Source organism: Dermacentor variabilis, chromosome 11 (genome assembly GCF_050947875.1).
Source record: "Dermacentor variabilis isolate Ectoservices chromosome 11, ASM5094787v1, whole genome shotgun sequence".
In the NCBI taxonomy this organism is placed as follows: domain Eukaryota; kingdom Metazoa; phylum Arthropoda; class Arachnida; order Ixodida; family Ixodidae; genus Dermacentor; species Dermacentor variabilis.
In genome coordinates this window covers 92083428-92105182 of record NC_134578.1, presented here as the reverse complement: position 1 = coordinate 92105182, position 21755 = coordinate 92083428, and the positions used below count along the sequence as shown (strand labels likewise).

At 45.5% G+C, this 21755-nt stretch overlaps 1 protein-coding gene across 1 annotated transcript in view; it reads left to right on the top strand.

The window, feature by feature from the left end:
- Window positions 1-21755, top strand: part of LOC142563858 (L-sorbose 1-dehydrogenase-like) — a 59929-nt gene that overhangs the window by 26989 nt on the left and 11185 nt on the right. The window contains exons 7-8 of the mRNA XM_075674530.1: window positions 5726-5896; window positions 7496-7646. Of these exons, the coding sequence (XP_075530645.1) occupies window positions 5726-5896; window positions 7496-7646 (322 nt within the window). The remainder of the gene's footprint in view (window positions 1-5725; window positions 5897-7495; window positions 7647-21755) is intronic.

Sequence of the window (21755 nt, the reverse complement as noted above, 5' to 3'; positions counted from 1 at the left end):
ACCAGTACTCACGTACGGGGCAGAAACCTGGAGGCTTACGAAAAGGGTTTTACTTAAATTGAGGACGACGCAAGGAGCTATGGAAAGAAGAATGATGGGTGTAACGTTGTAACGATGGGTGTAACGTGTAAGATTGGGTGAGGGGACAAACGCGAGTTAATGACATCTTGGTTGAAATCAAGAAAAAGAAATGAGCATGGGCAGGACATGTAATGAGGAGGGATGATAACCGATGGTGATTAAGGGTTACGGACTGGATTCCAAGGGAAGGGAAGCTTAGCAGGGGGCAGCAGAAAGTTAGGTGGGAGGATGAGATTAAGAAGTTTGCAAGGACGACATGGCCACATTTAGTACATGAACGGTGTAGTTGTAGAAGTATGGGAGAGGCCTTTGCCCTGCAGTGGGCGTAACCAGGCTGATGATGATGATGGTCATAACAGGAAAATGAAACGCGTATCTTAATAACCAGCGGGCAGCTTTATTGTATATCCAATCACACTAGCCCATTATATAGGCAGTCTTTTATGGGCGACGCAATGACAGCGATAGCAAGCAGGCGAGGCCGGTGGTTTTGCCCAATATAAACAGCACCCTGGAGCATGCCAAGGTGCCGGCTAAATCCGACGCGACGATCAGTCCGTTTGCGGCGAGAGTACGTCGTTAGAGCTCCGGCGGCATCACCCATTCGCCCATACACGTGTTCGAAGCTGAGCTACCGCAGTAGGCTTCACCTACCGGGAAAGACGTCGCCCATAGACGCCGAGTTTCGCAGCAAAACACTTCCAACATAGCCATATTTACTAACTACCCTTATTACTTTTTTGCTATTAAATCCTTGGGTTTAACGCGCCGAAACCGCGAAATGATTATGAGGCACGGCGTAGAGGGGGACTGCGGGTTAATTTGACCACGTGGGATGGTTCAATGTGCACCCAATGCACGGTACACCGGCCTTTTGGCATTTCGCCCCTATCGAGTTTCGACCGCCACAGTCGGGATTTGATCCGGCGCCCTAGGGATTTGCAGCGCATAGTCAAAGCCACTAAGCCACCCCCACAACTTTTACTACCTTTCTAGGTGTCCATAGTGCCCGGCGTACTGTCCACGAATTTACTCAGTGACAAAATATGCAGTAGCTAAATATCCTCATTGGAAGAAATACACGCCTTATAGAGCACAACTCATTTATTCAACCAAACCTTTCTAATCTTTGTATGCCTACTATCCTAACGATCAGGAAAGCAAAATATCGCCATCTCATGGATCTTGGTGATGGTGATTGCATTACGCACGTACACAGCATGGAACGATTTTCGTTGTCCCAGCGTGAAACAATGTCGCGTTAAAAAGAAGTCCGCACATTTCTAAAAACGAGGAAAACGGGGATTATCTCTGGGACGGTCCCCTGCAGTGGTTTCGCCAAACGTAGGAATGGAAACGCAGCCGCCTGGCACCGTTGCTAAAAGCAGGAAAGTCACCGCTGGCACTGGCATCACATCGGCCTATAGCACTCGGCAGCTGCGTTTGGAAGCTCGTGGAACGAATGATCCTCATGCGTCTCGAATGGTACCTTGAACATCATAAAATTTACCCGGACTAATAGCGGAATTGTGACGAAGCCGTTCATGGATTAAGCAGCAGGTGTCCTATGAGGCTGAAAAGCCGGCGCTGTCCACAACGAGTGGTACCAAATAAATGTGACGTCATGAGCGTCTTGTATGGCGTAAATAGTAACAAAGAAGATTGTAAATGGTATAACAACGTTCGTTAGTAGTAGGTATGGGTAATTCATGTAAAATAATGTGGATTTAAGTGAATTAGAGTGAAGTAATGTGAATTAAAGTTATAAAAAACAACTCGGCCTCTTGCGTGGCCCGCGATGCAGTGGAGGCGAGTGCCATCTAGAAATGTTGCAAGGAACCGGGCGTGCCGCTTCGTGGCCAAGACTTGCGGACACCTTGGCTGGTCTATGGATGGTAGAAACGCTAAAAAAGGGGTGTGTTTGAGTTTCTATGTAAAGGAATTATGTTTTTTCGTATGTTCAAATTACACTCTGACACTGTCATGTCTGTTGGTTGTGTATAAGTCGTACTTTACGATTTTGAGAAATTAAATTAGTTCATTAACTTCTTTGGGCTACACGGAGGATCTGCGTGGTTGCGTATGCGTGGTTGGGTTTGCATGGTTAGAATAACTTTTGCCAAAACGACGGTGGACACAGGACGCCAACGCCGGATGCGGGACGCCGACCCTGGATTTTCAGCGACACGCCACTCTTGAAGGCTATCCCGTGAAAAGTTCTAGTAAGGCGACTTAAGGAGGAGTAAAATGAATTAAGGTGGAGGTAAAGTGAACAACGTGAAATAAAGTCGATTAAGAAGGTTTAAAGTGGGTAAAGGTTGTTACAAATTAGAGCAAGATGTATTAACGTAGATTAAGGCGGATAAAAGTGGATTAAGATAGCTAAAAATTAGAGTAAGGTGGATTAAGCGTATTAACGTCGATTACAGTTGGAATAATTAGAGCAAGGTGAAGTAAGGTAAAGTTTTGAAGGACATGTGAAAAAGTATGACACCATGTATCATGGAAATAACAATTAATTATAGAACTCACTTGCTTTCGCATTCAAATCCCGCGAGGATAGTTAGGTGTCTGTCATTTTCTTTGAGAATCACTAACCACTCTGTAGCACTCTTTTCCTATTCGTTAAGAAAAGGAAGCAAAAAGAAGTACTGGTTTCAGCGAGTATGAAAGAAAACTTATTTACTCGTCTTTGAAATTACTACAGTGGTATGTATTAATACAGCTGTATGCAATGGCTAAAGTATAACGTATTGGGCATGGAAGCAAACGAACAATTAGACATAATATGGTTGGTCAAAGGGGAAGTTGATTAAATCTTTTATATATTTTTTTCCATATTTCATCAATGTTAGACAAAATGAGTCACAATATAGCTATACAAAATCCCATAGCTATGTAGCAGACACTTTGCAAATTGTTTTTTTTTTCTGTCAAGACGTTTCATCCGTATGCCATTTATATACAACGCTATACACTTGTACAAAATTCGTATCGAGCTTCTTGCAAATCACATTTATTGTTTTTAATTCTTGTTATATATTATCTTTGTGTGTGTTTGCTTCTATCTTGTTCAGTACCATATGAATGGCACTTGAAGTCTACCTTACATTGTCGTGAAAAGTCTGTGCCAGCCCAGTAGAAAATACGCTTCCCGATTTCTCTAATTCGTGCGACAGAACCTTCTATAGAAAAACAAAATTTTTGACATGGCGCATGCTCTTTTGAAATTTTTTTTAGTTCGTTGTGGCTGCTTAGTGGCTTCGGTGTTGCGCTGCTAAGCACGAGGTCGCGCTATCAAATCCAGGCCACGATGACCGTACTTCGATGCGGGCGAAATGCAAATAACACCCGTGTGCTTAGATTTAGGTGCACGTTAAAGAAGCACAGGTAGTCAAAATTAACCCGGAATCCCCCACTACAGTGTGCCTCATAATAAGATCGGGGTTTTTGCACCTACAATCGTATAAATTTTCCGGCTTTAAATTTGCTTTCTACTGCTACATTCCTCCTTTCCAAATGACAACCGCTGTGCAAGAAATAACTTAAGTTCTCAAACAAGTTCTCTGCGGGTAGGCACTTAATGTCGGTACACGAAAGGGTAACACCAAGACATACTAACTAGGGCAGAACGCTTGTATCTGCATTTGTCGTGCAAATGCTGTTCGACGTGTATCCTTGCGTCACTGGTTTTACGGTAAAGGATGAGTGCATGCAATCTTCTTAGTAATAATGATATCTTTACTTGGCCTCTGACAATGAATAAACTCGCCAATAACAACGAGCTTTTATTTTTCATTGAGCCTAACGTTTACCTCAGCCGAACAAAAGCACTTGAGGTGTGAGCGAACTCGAGCTGGTGAGGCTGTTTCACCAGCGTGGGCTTCACCATTGCTGGTAAGAAGCTGCAGGGATTCCACTCCAGGCTCACACCTCAAGTGCTTTTGTTCGGCTGAGGTAAACGTTAGGCTCAATGAAAAATAAAAGCTTGTTGTTATTGGCGAGTTTATTCATGGTCAAAGGCCAAGCAAAGATATCATTATTACTAAGAAGATTGCATGCACTCATCTTTTACCGTAAAACCAGTGACGCAAGGATACACGTCGAACAGCATTTGCACGACAAATGCAGATACAAGCGTTCTGCCCTAGTTACTATGCCTTGGTGTTACCCTTTCATGTACCGACATTAAGTTTAGACAGATGTGGTAGCTTTCCTTTAGGTACGCTACCCCACTTTGCTTCGTCTAAATCTGTCGTTTGGGTGAAAGTGCGACTTTTTTTTTTTCGTGTTCGGCTGCCGCGAGGGTTACTTGCGTTCCCTCAAAGTGCCTTGTGCATCATCTCGTCGAAAGTGCGCTCCGTCCTAGCTTAGCCAAGCAATAATGCAGTCGTCTCCAAAACTACGTATGATATTTATTTATTGGACAACTTCCACGCAGAGGAATTTACAGGACTTAAAGGAATTTCTGACGCAGAAGTGGCCCACGTAATTAGGCGAAAGTTCACATGGCGGTTGAAACTGTTTCAGAACGTCTTGCTGAGAGGACAAGTGAAAGAATATCGATCAAGTAATGAGGTACGGAAAGTCAGTTAAAGCATTAATTTAGGTGGTGTACAATCTACGGTTGTCACATGATATGTCAGTGTAAATGAATGAATCACAGCAAGCGAAACTATTGCTGTGGCATCGTTGCTTCTGTAAAAAAAATTACTGCACGGCAGGGCTAAGGCTACAAACACTCAATTGTTGCGTATACCAATAGGCTTGTCTATAAATGGGCGTTTGCGGCATAAGCATGCATGTGGCTGCAGTGTCAGCGTCAGCACATACCGGAAGCGGTCACGCTCAGTCAGGGTGCTAACGCAAGCAACTATGAATTCATATGTACGTTTAATTAGGTGATTACTTCATTGTCTAGGGGCCACGATTCCGAGCCGTTGCGCGCGCTTAAGCGAATAGACACGTATTGCAGCAGTCTGCCGTTGCAGCTTGACATCTCGCGACTTTAGCACTACATACACCAAAACGGCAGCGAAGCGAAGCGGCATCGGCGACGTATCGAGCACAGTGTACGTATTTGGCACAGCGCTTTGTTTCCTTGGCGACGGAAGGTGGGCTACAAAGCCTCCCATGAACTAAATTCTCAAAAACTCCCGCCCTAGCACAGCCAAGACTAGCAGATATACCGCGGCGCTGTGCATTCATTAGCAGGGCCTCACGTTTGGCTCTACTAGGAACCAAAAGCGCGGCATGGAGGGCCTTGCTGGCCGGCGTCTCCGCAGCGCTGCCTGAGCAGCCTGTCAGGCCCATAAGTGTGATAGTAGATCAGAAGACCGCTGGCCCCGTAATATTTCCACAGAAATGACACCCATGCGTGGCTAGCGCGTGGAGTCATAGTAGGTCTGCAGAGACGTGTAGAACATTTGGCTTAAAGAATGCGACGAAGCCAAACGGAGTCACGCTCACGCCCTGCTCAATCGGCTGTAATAGAAATTGAATAGCGTATGTGTGGTGTGCTAATGGCGGGCTCTCGCATAACTTATGCAGCCATCGCAATTCTGATGTGACGGTTACTTTGAACTTCTCTGATTGGCACTCGCAACTATGTGAGCGCTTCCTTGGGGGTCTTATGTCACTTCAGATTCTGTTCGACGAGAACCGAAGAGCTCGCACGGTGTTGTTCCGGTACCGGCGACTGCAGCGCGCGGTCAGAGCCAGGCAGGAGATCATCCTGTCGGCCGGTTCCATCGGCAGTGCACAGCTTCTGATGCTCTCTGGAGTCGGACCCCGTCTTCACCTTGAATCACTCGGTGTAAGTGAGCTTTCTTTTGGCACATTCGACTTGTTGCTCTCCAGCACTGTAGAGCGCTCTCGTGGGGGCATGTACGTTCGGGTGGTCGAAAGTGAGTGCTGGAAACACGTTCACCTGGTACATTCAGAGTGCCGTTTCCCATCTCAGAAGGAATCGGAGGTGTTCTCGGCTTCCAGCAGGAGCACGGCCGAGATCCGACAGACTTATGATCGCGGGGCTCCTTGGAATGCTCAGGGAGCCGCAGAACGCTTGCCCCAATGTAAAGAAAGCTATTGGAGTAGTTGGCGTCGGAGCCCGGTAGGAAAGAGAGGAATGATGCATTTGATTCATCTAGCAGACCGCGGCACAAACGTTGTTTCAAGAAGCTGCTGCGCTGTGTTTGGACTGCACTAGATTTCTGTTAGTGATCACGCTCGACCCCACCGCAAAAGATCAATGACGAAGACAACCGTTGCGAGAGAAACAAACATCCCATCGCAGCTATGGAGCGCAGCGTCAAATTAAGCACATTGATTCATGGTTCTAGTGAACAAAAACGTCATATAAACACAATAATGAATTAACAATTTTAGAGTGTGACAGGTGTGAGAACCTAAGATAATAGCTAAAAGGGAAATTCTTATTTTCTTCTTTGAGTACTGATTATTCTTGCCCTGCCTTAAGCATTTCATTTCTAAAAAAAAGTAATATAAGAGCTCCAGCAAGTGTAGTGGTTGTGCAAGACAGGACTCGAGAAAACGAGGGTGCTGCGAGTGTGAATTGGTCAGAATGTAACAGATGTTTATGTGCGCAGACTACTTACACACTGCGGAAGTCGATACGGTTGAAGTTAGATGTGAACAACGCTAGACCAATGGTCCTTTTCCACTGCTTCAAAGAAGCGACTCCTGCAATTCTTCCTCGTACCATATGACCTCACCGCGAGGCAGAGCACCGCCTTGGCGCTAATTATACAGACACCGAAAATTATGGTATGAGCCAGGAAAAGTGTATGTCCGTGCATTGTAACAGTGATGCACTGTCGAGCAGCACAGTTTGATAGTTTGCGCCGGTAACCTGCTGTAAAGCGGGATATATTCTTTTTTGCAGAAAGGCAGACACGACGACAGGGAGTCTATAGAAGGGGCATGGACCCGACAGAGAAGCGCATGTGTCGTTGGCAGAGGCCGTAGTGGCCCCTCTGGGAGAACGTGCGCCACTTGTTCCAAGTGTCGCGCATATGTACGATTCTGCGACCCTTCTACACTGTTACTCGCTTTGAGGGCTAATTAGCAACGAAGCAACCAACCGAGCGAGCGAGTGTCGGGACCTTACGATGTTTTACCAGCTTCTGCGTCATGACATCACCACCCGTACACCTCCTGGGACTCGAAAACTACACTTACCGTAAAAAAAGCCAATAAAATAAATATCATTGAGGGTACTGAGAGGCCCGCTAGTAGTTTTTCTAAGGTGTCGACGCCTACGGTGTTCATTTAATGGGCAAAAAATGAAAGTCGATAACATCATTTTTGCGTTCCTTTGTGTCATCCAAACTCACTTGCTCTGCCTGCTCTTTGAGGACGCGGCACTTAACCGTGACCTACTTTGTATTTACAGATTCCGGTCATAAGCGACATTCCCGTCGGCGAGAACTTGCAGGATCACATAGGTGGCGCGGGCATCAGCTTCATGATCAACGACTCTGTGTCCGTTGTCAGGAAGAGATTCAATCCGAAGACGGCCTTCGACTACTTCATCAAAGGACAAGGTAACGCTGCAATTGTGTGGGAGGAGCTACCTTGTGTTTTCATAAGAAGAATCTAATGCTGCCGAAGCTGATTGGTCACAGTTGAACAAAAATAGAGCAAAAAAAGTCATGCATCAGATGGATGACGAAGAGAGCACCTGTGTTTTATTTTTTTTCTTTCAATACTTTTAAAGAGTAATACCAGACCACTCATCTATTTTTATAGATTATTTATTGGGAGACATTTAGGAGAAAAGTTGTGAATTGCCTGTGCAGTTATCGCATTTCTTTATCAGCGTCATGATTTCTCGGCAGCCAATCAGTGGTCAGTAAAGAATATTCCAATAATCTGCTGCTTCATTCCGAGTTGGGCATGTGGAAACGGTTGTGGCGTCCAGCGTTGTCTAACCAGCCAGCGCGGATCGGCATGGCACTAAACCTGTGTGTTGCCATGTAGAATATGTACATATATTAGAGCATCCCACGCGTTATGCGAGAACGTGGGATCGTTCCCCACCTGAGGCAAGTTGTTTTTTCATCCACTATCATTACCATTAATTTATCATTAATTTAATTAGTAGGCACAGGTAATTTACCCTATTTTGTCCTTGGCATCTTCGTTTGTTGGCTTTCATGATATGATTAATGAAAACGGGGCCCCCCGGTTAACCCCCTTTCTTCTCGCTCATATCTATATATATATAATGTCCCAATATATGTTTGTTTGATGAGAACACCAAAAATGATTTGCGTGTTCGTCTACGAATTCATTTTCTTCCGCTTCTCATTCCTGGCCCCATGCAATACCTCCTACATAGCGCAAGGCCTTTTCATTCGGATCTGTGACGTCAGGCTACCTGGACCGATTACTATAGAATCTAATGAGGATGCTCCTGAGTAAGCAACAGTGATTTCGACGTCCCCGATTTTGTAACGCAAACCTTGGTAATGGAAATTTCGGGCTAGTTAGCATGACGTCATAGACTTGAGTGAACTGGCCTTATGCTATATAGGTGGTGTTGCCACGTGACACTCGTCTTGGGGAACGTGCCAAACACTTGAACAGCGACCATGATGAGGGGCGTGATTCCACGAATGCTCAGTGATAACCCTGTTGCCAACGGGTAATCTTTGTAACTCGCGGCTCTCCTCATATTCTTTTTCTTCTTCTTGTTCTTTTTTCACTTTCCTTCCTGTTTTTTTTTTTCGCGCCGCACTATCTTCATTTTTATTTCCCTGCCTATGTATATATATATATATATTCTGTCCCTTTCATGACGAACTCGCCTTTGGACCATACAATGCTTTTGAAAACTCTGATTCATATAATTTTTTCATGTTGATTGGCCTATGTTGTATACTCCCCAGGTTATTTTGTGCACCCTTTACTAGACCAGTGTATTGTGAAAATTGCAGATACATTTCTGATTAATGATTATTCTGGTTCTGTAAAAATAATCATATGCACCATCAGCTTATTTTATTTTCAATGCAGAAGAAAGGTCTCCAATTACCCCTGTCTATCGCTATAGCTCAGTCGAAATTCTGTTAACGAATTTCCTAATTTCATCACTACACTCAATTTTCTGCCGACCTCGACTGCGCTTCCCTGCCCTTGGCGCCCATTCTGTAACTACAATGGTCCACCGGATCTCTACACTGCACATTGCATGGCCTGCTGAGCTCCATTTTCTTTTAATGTCAACTAGAATATCGACTATCCCTGTTCTCTCTCTGACTCACAGCGCTGTCTTCCTGTCTCTTAAATTAACTGATAAAATTTTTGGTTCCCGCACGGAGTATCTGGGAGTTCACATGCGCCAAGTGCAAAGACTGATGGCTGGTGGAGGCATGGCTGGTGGCTTTATGCACGCTGTCTTCTCGCGCACCTAGTGTTGGACTTAGTCTCAACTTTTGAAACGCAGTGCAGTGAGAGGCAGCAGAAAGCTTTCGCTCCCCGCTACCGGCGGTCTTCATCATGCAAGCGTTGTGACTGTGACTGCTCACGACCATCGAGTGAGACCTGTAACTGCTTACCTGTGCGCGCGTGACACCATACTTTTTAATTTAATTAGTAAGCGTATGTTACTGCAGTTCATACAGCAGATATAACTAGAAATTTTACTTTGTATCGTTATCTACTACCTTACTATTGCTGTAAATGAGTCACCTTTTGCGAAGTACTGCTATTTTAGCTTCCTTATTTTATGGAGATAGCTAATATACGGACATTTTTATTTTATTTATTTATTTATTTGAGTACCCTAAGGGCCCATTAGGGCATTACATAGGGGGGGACGAAAAAGTTCAAGCATGAGTGAAATCTGTACAATGTAAATATATGAAGGCATTAGGAACCATAAAAAACATCTAGCAGAAGCAAACAAAAAAAAAAGAAAGAAAGAAAGAAAAGGGTAACGAAATTTATACAATGTTTAGTAGTGTGAAACACGCATAAGAACCTAGAACAATCAGTACCCATCGGAACACGATGGGTACTCAAATCAAATAAACGTTTAGGTAAACAGCCGACACAGGTACATAGCAGATGAAACGGAGTGAATTTTACACAATGCCAGGCACTTTAAAACGCTGTTTAAGTAAATATTCAAGAAAATGTGGGTTCTGACAGGTTGACACACTCTAAACAGGTTAGTAGTGCTGCATGAAATGATGATGATTCCGTAAGCGAGACAATGTTTGCAGGTAGCGAGTTCCATTCGGCAATAGATAAAACGAGAGGCGAATTTTGATAAGCGTTAGTCCTGGCAAATATAGGTTTTACTTTATGAACATGGTCTGTGCGGGTAGAGATGTGGGGAGCGGGAAGAATATGGGCTCGAGCGAATGCAGTGTTGCTGTGGTAAAGGCTATGGAAGAAGGTCAACCGTGATAATTTCCTGCGCATGCCAAGTGAAGGGAGATTAAGTAATTTCTTTAAGGCGGACACACTTTGATATCGCGAGTATGAAGTTAAGATGAACCGCGCAGCTTTATTTTGAACTGATTCGAGTAGGTTCGTGAGATTAGACTGATGGGGGTGCCAAATTATTGACGCATATTCTAAAGAAGGCCTGATAAGAGTACTGTATGCTCGAAGTCTGGTATCTGTGTTAGCAAGGTGTAAGTGACGTTTCAGGTAACCAAGTTTTTTGCATGCTTTTGTGGTGATGTGTTCAATGTGCGCATTCCAGCTTAAATTGGAGGTAAACAGGACACCCAAGTACTTGATTGAAGATACTGAGTCAACAGTAATACCGCGTATTGCATATTGGTCAGAGGTAGGTTGAGGTATCGAAGCAAATTTTACGTGTTTAGTTTTGGCTATGTTAATTTCCATCTGCCATGTGTCACACCAGCCAGTTAGTTTTGTTAAATCAGACTGCAACACAGAGATGTCGGCAGGGCAGCTTATTTCATTATATAAGACGCAGTCATCTGCGAAGAGACGTATGTGTGAGGTAATATTAGTTGCGATGTCATTTATGTATATTAAAAATAGCAGTGGCCCAAGGACGGATCCTTGAGGAACTCCCGAAGTGACGTGAGTGCGGTTAGAAAAGCAGTTGTCGAGACTGATTACTTGAAATCGGTTCGTTAGGAACTCCTCAATCCATCGCGTCGTGTTGTAGTTAAGCTGTAGGTTACTAACTTTCAGTTTTAGTCGATTATGAGGTACTCGGTCGAAAGCTTTAGAAAAGTCAATAAAAATGGCGTCTGTACTAATCAATCTGTGCAAAGAAATGTGAATATCTGTTACGAGTTCATAAAGTTGCGTCTGACATGAGCGATTTTGGCGAAAGCCATGTTGGTTATTGAGGAGCAGGTTATTATCGTTAAGATAGGCTATAATGTGAGAGTATAGGATGTATTCCAGTAATTTGCAGCAGATAGATGTCAGTGATATAGGTCTGTAATTATTAGGGTCTGCTGTATTACCTGATTTAAATACCGGTATCACTAATGCTGTTTTCCAATCTTCCGGTAAGCACCCTGTATCGAGTGATTGCTGAAATATTAGAGATAACAAAACTGAAGAGTAGTGCGAGGTTAATTTTAGAAGTTTAGCGCTTATACCGTCAGGACCTGGGCTCGTTTTATGAGGAAGCCTGTCAATGGCACGAGAAACACCATGTTCCGTTATTATGATTATTCAAGGCGCATTTATCCCATAGTCGTCGGTGTGGGCGACGGCGGCCCCACGATGTTCCGCATGAGCTCCAAGGGTGACAACATCGTCGCCGCGCACCGTAGACTGCGTGTGCGGATGAAAGCGTTCGATTTTGAGCTGACTGATGGCGGCTCAACCACGCGCACAAAGGAGGGAAGCAGGGAGGAAGCGCGCCGTCCTCCGTCGCTCGCAAGGCTCCTGGGGGAGGGGAGTTGGGTGGGGGGCGGCGTTCTACTCCGGCAGCTGTTGCGTATGACGTTTAGTATGACGCGGCTCCGGGCCCTATCTTGAAAGCGATCTGCCGACGCGCGCAAGGTATAGGGAGGGAGGGGGTGTTCTGATCTGGCGGCTGCTGCCTATGGCGGGGCCGCGTGTGAGCTCTGGTTTCGCTCCTTGCTTCGCGCTGAAACGAGAGGCTGCACGAAGATCAATTCCCGCTCGCTACTGCTGCCCCGCTTCCTCACTCCAGCGTTCTGACAGCGAGACCCCACGGCCATCGAGTGAGATTTCTTCATGTTTCCTTGAGCGTGCATGACAGCGTGCTTGTTAATTTGGTTAGTAAGCGATTGTTTACACTTTATACAGCCTATAAAACTGCTATCCTTACTAATTTGCTGTTGCAATCTATGCTTTGCCTTTCTGGCGAAAGCATGACTTTCTTTTACGGAAGCTTCAATTCAGCCGCACACATTTATTTTACATGCTGTTATGCCATAACCTTCCCCCCATTTTGACGAATGTAGATTTAGATGACATTCCTATTTCTCCAAGGGCAGCTGGCTAAATTTTATACTGTTCGCAAATAAACTCATAACGCCCTTGCGCGCTTGCATACGTAATTACAGCAAAGGTCTTTACTACCTGCACATTACCCACAACTGCCCCTTGTATTAGCCAAATATAAGCAACGTGCCTTGCTTTGTTCACTCAGGATGCCGCAGAAATGCAAGTGAATCTCGTACAACATATGAAATGGGGGGATGAAACGAAAGTTGAGTTATCGCTTTGAAATATCCAAGTTAGCTTCGACAGACCACGTTTTCACCTTACAGTACCCTGAAGATGTCGCCATTTTCACTGAATGTGAACTCCTCTTGTAGTGTTCTTTTACGACTCTGGGAAGCATTGCGGCAACGGCCATATATAGCCCTAGAATGCCTAAGTAAATAACTTTCTAGAAAGGCTATTATAAACTCCAAAGAATAAGCAGCTATCTTACGTCACCCACAACATGCTTGATACTTCAACGAAAGATAGGCGACCTACATATCTTAGTTAACTGAGGAGACCGAAAAAAATGAAGTATACAACTTGTATAACACAAGAAACTTGCGAGAGAACGAATACACAGTAAATATTCCTAAAGCACGTAATTAACCTACACACTTCATACTTTGGGTACACGTCACCAACAGCACAACCACTATTTTCTTCAAATATGAAACCGTTGCTGTTTTGGACCTCCCAGGGCAGCGGCAAAACTTTGTAAGCCTCACGTAACAAACCTCTAAATATTCAGAATGTGGAGGTTTACAAATATTCATGTAGGGCTGAACAGCCCACACGCTTCAATATTTACTTGCATATCACCTGAGCATGCCCCATAGTTCCTCCAAATACGAACACGGCCAATACTGCAGTTAGGTCAGCACACCGTGAAGAAACGCACACACTATTTTTGAGCGCTTGTAGTTGCACTAAAAGCTTCGCTGTATTATCAGTAATGCCATTGCCGTCACCCTAAAGCCCTTATACACACTATTTGATTCGTCTGGTAATACATTTCAGAACCTCAAACACCTTGAAAAAGACGGGAAACAGCTTTATTTCTACCTCGTTGAAGACAGCTAATGTTACGACAGAGAAGTTATTGATGTGCATGCTTGTGTTACTGGTTTTAGCACCAAACTTGAGCGTTTCGAAGAAAAGTGTGGCGAATCACGATATCGCTACTCATTCAAAGGCAATATTTTAGCCCGAAATAGCAATATGTTATTTTGCGATTGACCTAGAATATTACTAATAACTGCAGAAACATGGTTGAGCTGTGAGTGGACTCCCTATAGTGCGGGTGCCTTTCAGACGCGAAGTATAGGGGAGACGCGCTGGCTTCACCTGTGCTGGTAATAATTTGCGAGGGCGGTCGGTAAGTTTTGAAGCGAAAAGCTTCACTACGCTAGTGAACACCACGCTTCGCACGAACCGGCGTATGTTGGAATCCGCCTTTTTTTCACGGCGCGACGGCGCATGCGCCCTGCCCTAGCGGATTAGTCGCGAAATGTTTTGGAAGGGTCGCGCGCGTGGCCGCGCGGCCAAATATCGGGAGAAAGTACCCCCCCCCCCCAAAAAAAAAAGAATAAGAAAGAAAGAAGCGCATGGACGCTCACTGCAACGAACACCTGTGCTGTGCTCCGCGTTGAAACTCTGCTGGCAGCTCGACGTCATGGGGTGCCGAAAACGTGCGTAGCGCAAGACCAACTCCGCTTTAAAGCAGAAAAGGGCCAGGGCTTCGTCCGGTCTGCGCCGTGAACCACGTAGTTACCGCCCGCACTGACGGCTGTCAAATTTGTCGATAAATCCCTGCGTTACACTTGGGCAACACTTCAAAAACACATTGCTCACGCAGTCTTCTTGCAGAGTCAACCTGGTGGTGGCAGCGCATGCCTGACTTGACGTACTCTTTTAAGGCGTGGTAACACTGGGCCGATACGAGACCAACAAGACGCTGACGCCGGCGACTCGAGGACTATTCAGCACTGTGTCACTGAGACCATTCGATCATAATAGGCTGACAACGACGCAACAGATGGGTGCGAGTTGCCATACAGCGCGACGGGCTTTCTTGTCGACGGCACCGACAAAATCGGCGTGCCGACCATGACAGCTTGACGGAACCCTACGCGATCAGCCGTCGAACCGACAACGCGATAGCTGCAGCTCATTCACGTGTATATATAATTATTTGAGCTCAAAATGCGTCGACATGCCTTCGAAGTTGAAATGCATAAGCCTCAATCCTTTCAAGCCGTGCACGTGAAGTTTGAGCGAATGTTGATCCTATTTAGCGAAGGTTGTGTTGGGCGTCACCCCGTCGAATTGGCGCGCCCTCTATCGATGGACCTGAACTTAAAAAAATAAGCAGTCAGGACGAAGGAAATCGCTTTTATAGTTCAGTTGCGGGATTCGACAACTACTTTACACTTCGCACGGCACGTACAGAATAAGCGGCAAGCGGCGACACAACGCTGTGCCAACATCTTGTACATTGCTCACCATTCCCGACGCTGCCGGTCGCATTCGCGTAGATGGTGGGTCTGCGTGTGTCGTTATGCTGACACATTTCTTTTTTTTTTATTTGAGAGAAGGGCTTTTTACCTCTGCGTCAAACAAGAAATAAGAGACAGTGCATACGGTACAGCAGGATAATCTCGCTCAGTTACCAAAGGTGTCAGCGATGGCATCTGCGTTTTCGCGAGTCAACTACACGGCCTATAAGTGAGGCTTATGCCGAGCACAGTTTTCCCTAATAGCACTTTATGGTACAAGCAAACAGTAAGTATGATGAAGTTGAACAAAAGCGACAGTCAGTAGTAACAGCCCGTAATATATGTGCGTGTCTGGATCACAATTGCAGTTGTTTAAGTGGCTCGGCTGCTTATATTGACTGGCCTCAGGGTGGAACAATATGGCTAACTTGCGCAGATATTTACGTCTTGAGAATCGGCCATGCGCCGTTTCTACAGTATCCGAAGCTAACAGCGATCTGAAGCTGTAGATGTACATGTAAACAAATGCACCGCTTTGGCCAAATCCGACGTGGAAGGCTGCGCTCGAAGGCTTCTTGCATATGCGAAATGTTTAGTAAATGTGTAAAGGGAATACAGAAAGCGATGTCCAAGCGCAGACACCAGCGACAACGAACTCTAAGGCAGCCGCGTCGGCAGATGGAACTCCACGGGCCTTTATCGGCAGCACTGTTACCAAGACAGCGCACTCAGGCCTGTTCACCCAGTATAGTTGATGGGTGAACGACATGCTGCCCCGGAGAAACCATTAATAATCAGTCGCGATCCACGAAACGCACAACCGACGTACACTCAACATGGGCGCAGGTACACAAATCAACCGGCGAAATCACCGGCACCCTTCCAAAACGTTTCCAGCGGCGTGTGTCAGAGGGTAGCACAGGAACATGAAAGAGGTGGATTGGTTCCGTAAGCGTGTTCGGAGTCGGCGCAGGTGGCCACTGCCGCGCGCTATGCGTCATTGTTTGACGTTCGCCGCAAGCGCGTGTTTATCGCGGAGGCCGACTATATAACCGCTTGCCAGAGAATAGGCGTGCGCATTCAACATGGAAGGCGAAGGGAGTGATGCTACCGATACAGAGAGCTGTGTTTATGGCTGTACAGAAATCGCAAGACAATGTGCCCAACAATGATGAATAAAGAAGTTTAAGAATCCTGCATAACGTGTGGTATATATCATTGATAAGCAATTTGCATAACTACACAAGGTACACGTATAGCATAACCATAAGCTAACCAAAGCATATCCATAAGTGAAACCGTAAGCATAACCATAGGCTAAATCATAAAGCATAACCATAAGCTAAACCATAAGCATCACCGAACCTTTTCGCTTCGAGACATCCAGGCTAAACCTTAGCTAAGCCCCAGCCAATTTTTTTTTATTTTAAACTTGCTTGGTTAAAAGGAAGTCGAGTTTTAAAGGGACAGCCTGAATCATAATTACGCAGAAGCGCTCACAATAAAGATTTGTGCCGCTGCAAGAAGAACGAAAATGGTGCGGACGCGCAAAATACCGCTAGAGCTTCCGCGTACTGCAACCACCGTGGTTGGTGCCTTCAGAAGCCATCGTGTTTCGCGTGAGGAATGACACTAGCTGGCTCCGTAGAGGGGATGTTTACTCATGGACAACTGACGATAACGTTGCGTTGGTCAGGAGCCGCCAAAGCATCCGCGGGGAGGTCAACTGAAAACAATCCTCACCGAAAAACTCTGGAATTGTGAAACACTGCTAGGGAAATCACAGACTGATTTAACCAATTGGTTTGAACGGTCCCACGCCTGGCCGACAGCTTTTCTGAAACCTCTCATACACCCTCATCGACCACGGCCTCGCTGCTCGGCTGCGAATAACACCAAACCTCAAAGAACGCCTTGGCGACCACGTACCACGAGCATTATTCCTATAGCATTGACACGCTCGAGCAGAAGCCGCCTAGCAGCGCTACGGCGACCACCCCCGTAAAGTCTATGTGGCCAAGATTCACCGTCATTCAGCCTAAACTGTGAGCGCCGTTTGAAAGCTATCTACACGAAGTGTCCTCGTATCCTTCCGGAACAGGGCCCTACTAGTACCGAGAAGGCAGTCATCGCACTGTGCATTGCAGGTCACTAAAAATCAACGAAGGGCATCGCAGTCATCCGGGACTTCTAAGCGACATGGCGCGGTTAATTCCGGGACCATCTCCGAGGCCATTCACGCCGTTGGCGCCACCACATCTGCCGTGGAGTGTACCGCTCTCAACGGTGCATTCACTGTCCGCGCGCGAGTGGTTGCAGCTTTCCAGAGACGTGGAAAACGTTTGGCTGCAAAAGAGAATAAGCGAAGTGGATGCACCGTTAAACGCTCTGCTCAATCGGCTCAGTGGTGGAGTCAGGCCATGGTTCTGCCTTCCTGTGCTGGCCCGAGGATGGTGCTTACTTGCACTATACGGATACCCGTGTTCCTGCTTAGCTGTTATGTGTATGCACTGCTCTGCGCCGAACGAACTGTAAACCGGAAGCTAACGTTATGTAGTGGTACCTTGGCTAATCACCACGCTGCCAATAAAGCAGTGCAGCACAGATTACGCCAAATACCGGCCGAGTTTCACGTTTTGCTACGTACATGCCGGACGAACGCGCGAGCCACCTAACGCGTGTTTGCCTTCTGCGAGAGACATGCCGAACTCGAAGTTCACAAGACGATTGTTTATTAGAGAGGCCTCTTGTCACTCGCTAGCCGTGATTATCACCAACGTGACCAAGGCCAAGAATTTTGTTGACGACAAGTGTGTGGAATGTGAAGTGACGAATGATTCTTTCCATTCGAATGATTCTTGGGGCACTAAGATGAGGTACTGAATGAGGACTGCGCTGTCAGCACCATGCATGTATGCTTAGGCTTAGCCTGTAGCGTCTTCGAAACTGAAAACAAACAAAGCAAACGAAAGTTGGAGCATCAAATGTATAAACCAGTGACACAGCTTTATACCTCATCATCGTAGGACGCCGCTACATCGATGATGAAAGTTGTTCACCTTCTGTGCCTGCTCTCGTCGGAGCTGAAGGCTAGCGACGATGATCACTCGCGATGTTTTCGCCAACTGACGAGCTACTGGATTCCCGCGGCAAAAGTAGTTTTCTACACTACGCGCAGAGACACCGCTTCCGTCGTAGCCACCTGCTACAAAATGGCGCCTGAACTGAACTGGCCCGCTCTTCGCCGTCAGCTGGCGCACGCTGATCGGTGGAATCGCATCGCGCGCCACCGCTGATATCCGCAGCGCTGGCGCTCACTCGCGTCGCGTTCGTCCCAGTCGAACGTTCGCCTGCGCATGCGTGGCTCCCAGATAAATGTGCCGTATCGCGCGATTGCACTGAAAACGGCACGAGTGGCGTGAGCCGAAGCTAGCCATCATATTTCGCTGGCGAAAGTCGATGGCCTCCCGTCGATCTCATCTCGTGCATAATCGAGGTTGTGCGAACCCTTACAAAGATGAGTATGAGATTTCCGTTGTCTCCCTAAAATAAAATAAAAAAGAAAGCTTGGAACATGCTTTGATTGACTTCGATAGCTGTTCTTCTTTGGGAGTACATCCTGAACATAGTCCTCTTATTTAGGGGTGCTCATATCCTCCACTGTAGGCAGCCCCCGCAATTTTATATTAGGTTATGCTGACAGCCACGCCGGCTTCAACGTTTTAGTTAATTTAATTTGGTTTCAAGGTAGCACGGTCGTCATTAGACTTTTCTGGACAATATATGAGGGGGGACGCGAAACTAATGACAACTGGTTCTTCGAACATTCCCAAACATTAAAAACATTTAAGGAACTCTCTCTCTGAAATGCTGTGAGCTATCTCGCCGGTTTGTGTATTGTTCAAAACAATAAAGGTGTTATATGTTATATGTTAATTTGTTATATGTTGGATCGGACGAAAGTAAAACAGTCGCACGCATCGCCGCTAGGTGTAAGGTATTTACTTAGCCGCTTTACACAGATATCGTCATGTGCGTTGGATCCAAGGCGCGGTATAACGTAACGCTCTTCCAAACATTTCTATTCAATTTCTGCAATCAGCCCTCCACGATGGGACAAAATTTTTTTGGTCCAACTCCACTTCGCTCGTCTGTCACGTGACGTCACGAAAACCGCTAGAGCTTCTCATCTGATATGACTTGCACAGACTGATTATGCATGATTAGACAGAACAAAAGAAAAATAAACGTATCTGATTCTACGCACATTTTTCACCATCAGCCCTCCGCAATTGATCAGAAGTTCTCGGGCTGCGCCCACCTCACCTCTCTGTCACGCGGCATCACAAAACCATGAAAACTCACCGCGTCAAAATGACGTGTATGCATTAAGCATGCATAATCATGCATAAAAGCATTTAATCATGCATATGCATGCATTTTAAGCATGCATAAGCATGCATAAAATGTGCAGAATCAAGGTGTAGACGAGCCACATGTAAAAATACTGAAAGATATCTATAGCGGCTCCACAGCCACCATAGTCCTCCATAAAGAAAGCAACAAAACCCCAATAAAGAAAGGCGTCAGGCTGGGAGATACGATCTCTCCAATGCTATTCACAGCGTGTTTACAGGAGGTATTCAAAGACCTGGATTGGGAAGAATTGGGGATAAGAGTTAATGGAGAATACCTTAGGAACTTGCGATTCGCTGATGATATTGCCTTGCTTAGTAACTCAGGGGACCAACTGCAATGCATGCTCACTGACCTGGAAAGGCAAAGCCGAAGGGTGGGTCTAAAAATTAATCTGCAGAAAACTAAAGTAATGTTTAACAGTCTCGGAAACAGCAGTTTACGATAGGTAGTGAGGCACTGGAAGTGGTAAGGGAATACAACTACTTAGGACAGGTAGTGACTGCGGATCCGGATCATGAGACTGAAATAATCAGAAGAATAAGAATGGGCTGGGGTGCGTTTGGCAGACATTCTCTGATCATGAACAGCAGGTTGCCATTATCCCTCAAGAGAAAAGTATATAACAGTGGTGTCTTACCAGTACTGACGTACGGGGCAGAAACCAGGAGGCTTACGCAAAGGGTTCTACTTAAATTGAGGACGATGCAACGAGCTATGGAAAGAAGAATGATAGGTGTAGCGTTAAGGGATAAGAAAAGACCCGATTGGGTGAGGAAAAAAACGCGAGGTAATGATACCTTAGTTGAACTCAAGAAAAAGAAATGGGGGGGGGGGTGCATGGGCAGGACATGTAATGAGGAGGGAAGATAACCGATGGTCCTTAAGAGGAAGCTTTAGCTCAAGTGCTCCTATCTAAATACATGTAAAAGGAGAATTCGTTTTTCTCGGCAACCACTGCACAAAATTTGACGAGGTTTGTTGCATTTAAAAGACAAACTTAAAATCTAGTGACTGTTGGTTTCGAATTTTTGAGTTAGATTGTCAATTTTTTGTTAAAAATTGGCAAAAATTGAAAATTTTCAAAAACGAAACTATCAAGTTTACAACTCTGTAACTTAACCACTAAAAATGATAATACAATTCTGTGAATTGCATCTAATAGTACATCTAAAGCGGACAAAATTTATATGTTACACATGAATATAAAAAAATTTAATAATTGAGAAATAAAACTTTTGCAAAACCGTCGTAACCAACGTAACAAATTCACATAAGATGTAAAATGACATAATGAATTTGTCCGCTTTGAATGATCTAATGTATGCCGTTGACAGAACCGCGATATCGGTTCTTGATGCAGAGCTATGAATTTATAAACTTCATGCTTCTATTTTTTTCAAACGTCAAATATTTGAAAATCGTTTTAAGAAAATTCAAGCCTTAAATCGAAATTCCGCTTCCAACAGTCACTAGAATTTAACTTTCTCTTTCAAATGCGACAAATTTCATCAAAATCAGTCCAGGGGATATCTCATAAAAACGTTTTTGCGTTTTACATGTATTTGAATAGGCCGCGTCGGAGTTGGGCCCGAGCTAAAGCTTCCTCTTAAGGGTTACGGACTAGATTGCGAGGGAAGGGAAGCTTAGCAGAGGGCGGCAGAAAGTTGGGTGGGCGTAGGAGATTAAGAAGTTTGCAGGGACAACATGCCCACAATTATTACATGACCGGGGTAGTCGGAGAAGTATGGGAGAGGCCTTTGCCCTGCAGTGGGCGTTATTTGCGCATAACAAATATTTGTTTGCGTGGCACTTCAACGTTGTCGAACTCTTTAAGTGCGTAAATGACATCTCCTTGCCAAATTTTCTTCGCTGAGCATCCGTTGTGGCGGCATTTTTAACCTTCCGTTGCACGCCGTCGCGATTTTCTGCCAGACGGGGAAAGCTAAGCAAGAAGAAGCGGACCAATAGGAGACGCTGGCAACGCCCTCCTCATCCGGTTATCTACTTTCACTGTGGTGGCCGGCCCGCCTCCCCCTCCCCCCGAAACCCTCTCCACCTGTGCATAATCCTGTCCTCTGGTCAGCCAATCAGCCAAAAACAAGCAAAAGTGGCCTCCTATAAATAAGGAAAGAGTTTCAGTGGTCTTTTAAACAACGCTGCCAGCCATCGCCCGATGCTTGCGTCAGTGGTTACGTGAATTTGACGTAAGGAAATTGGTATAGCTTTAAGTTATAGTGCCAGTGCATAACTTATTTTTCTTCTTTGGGCTCGTCC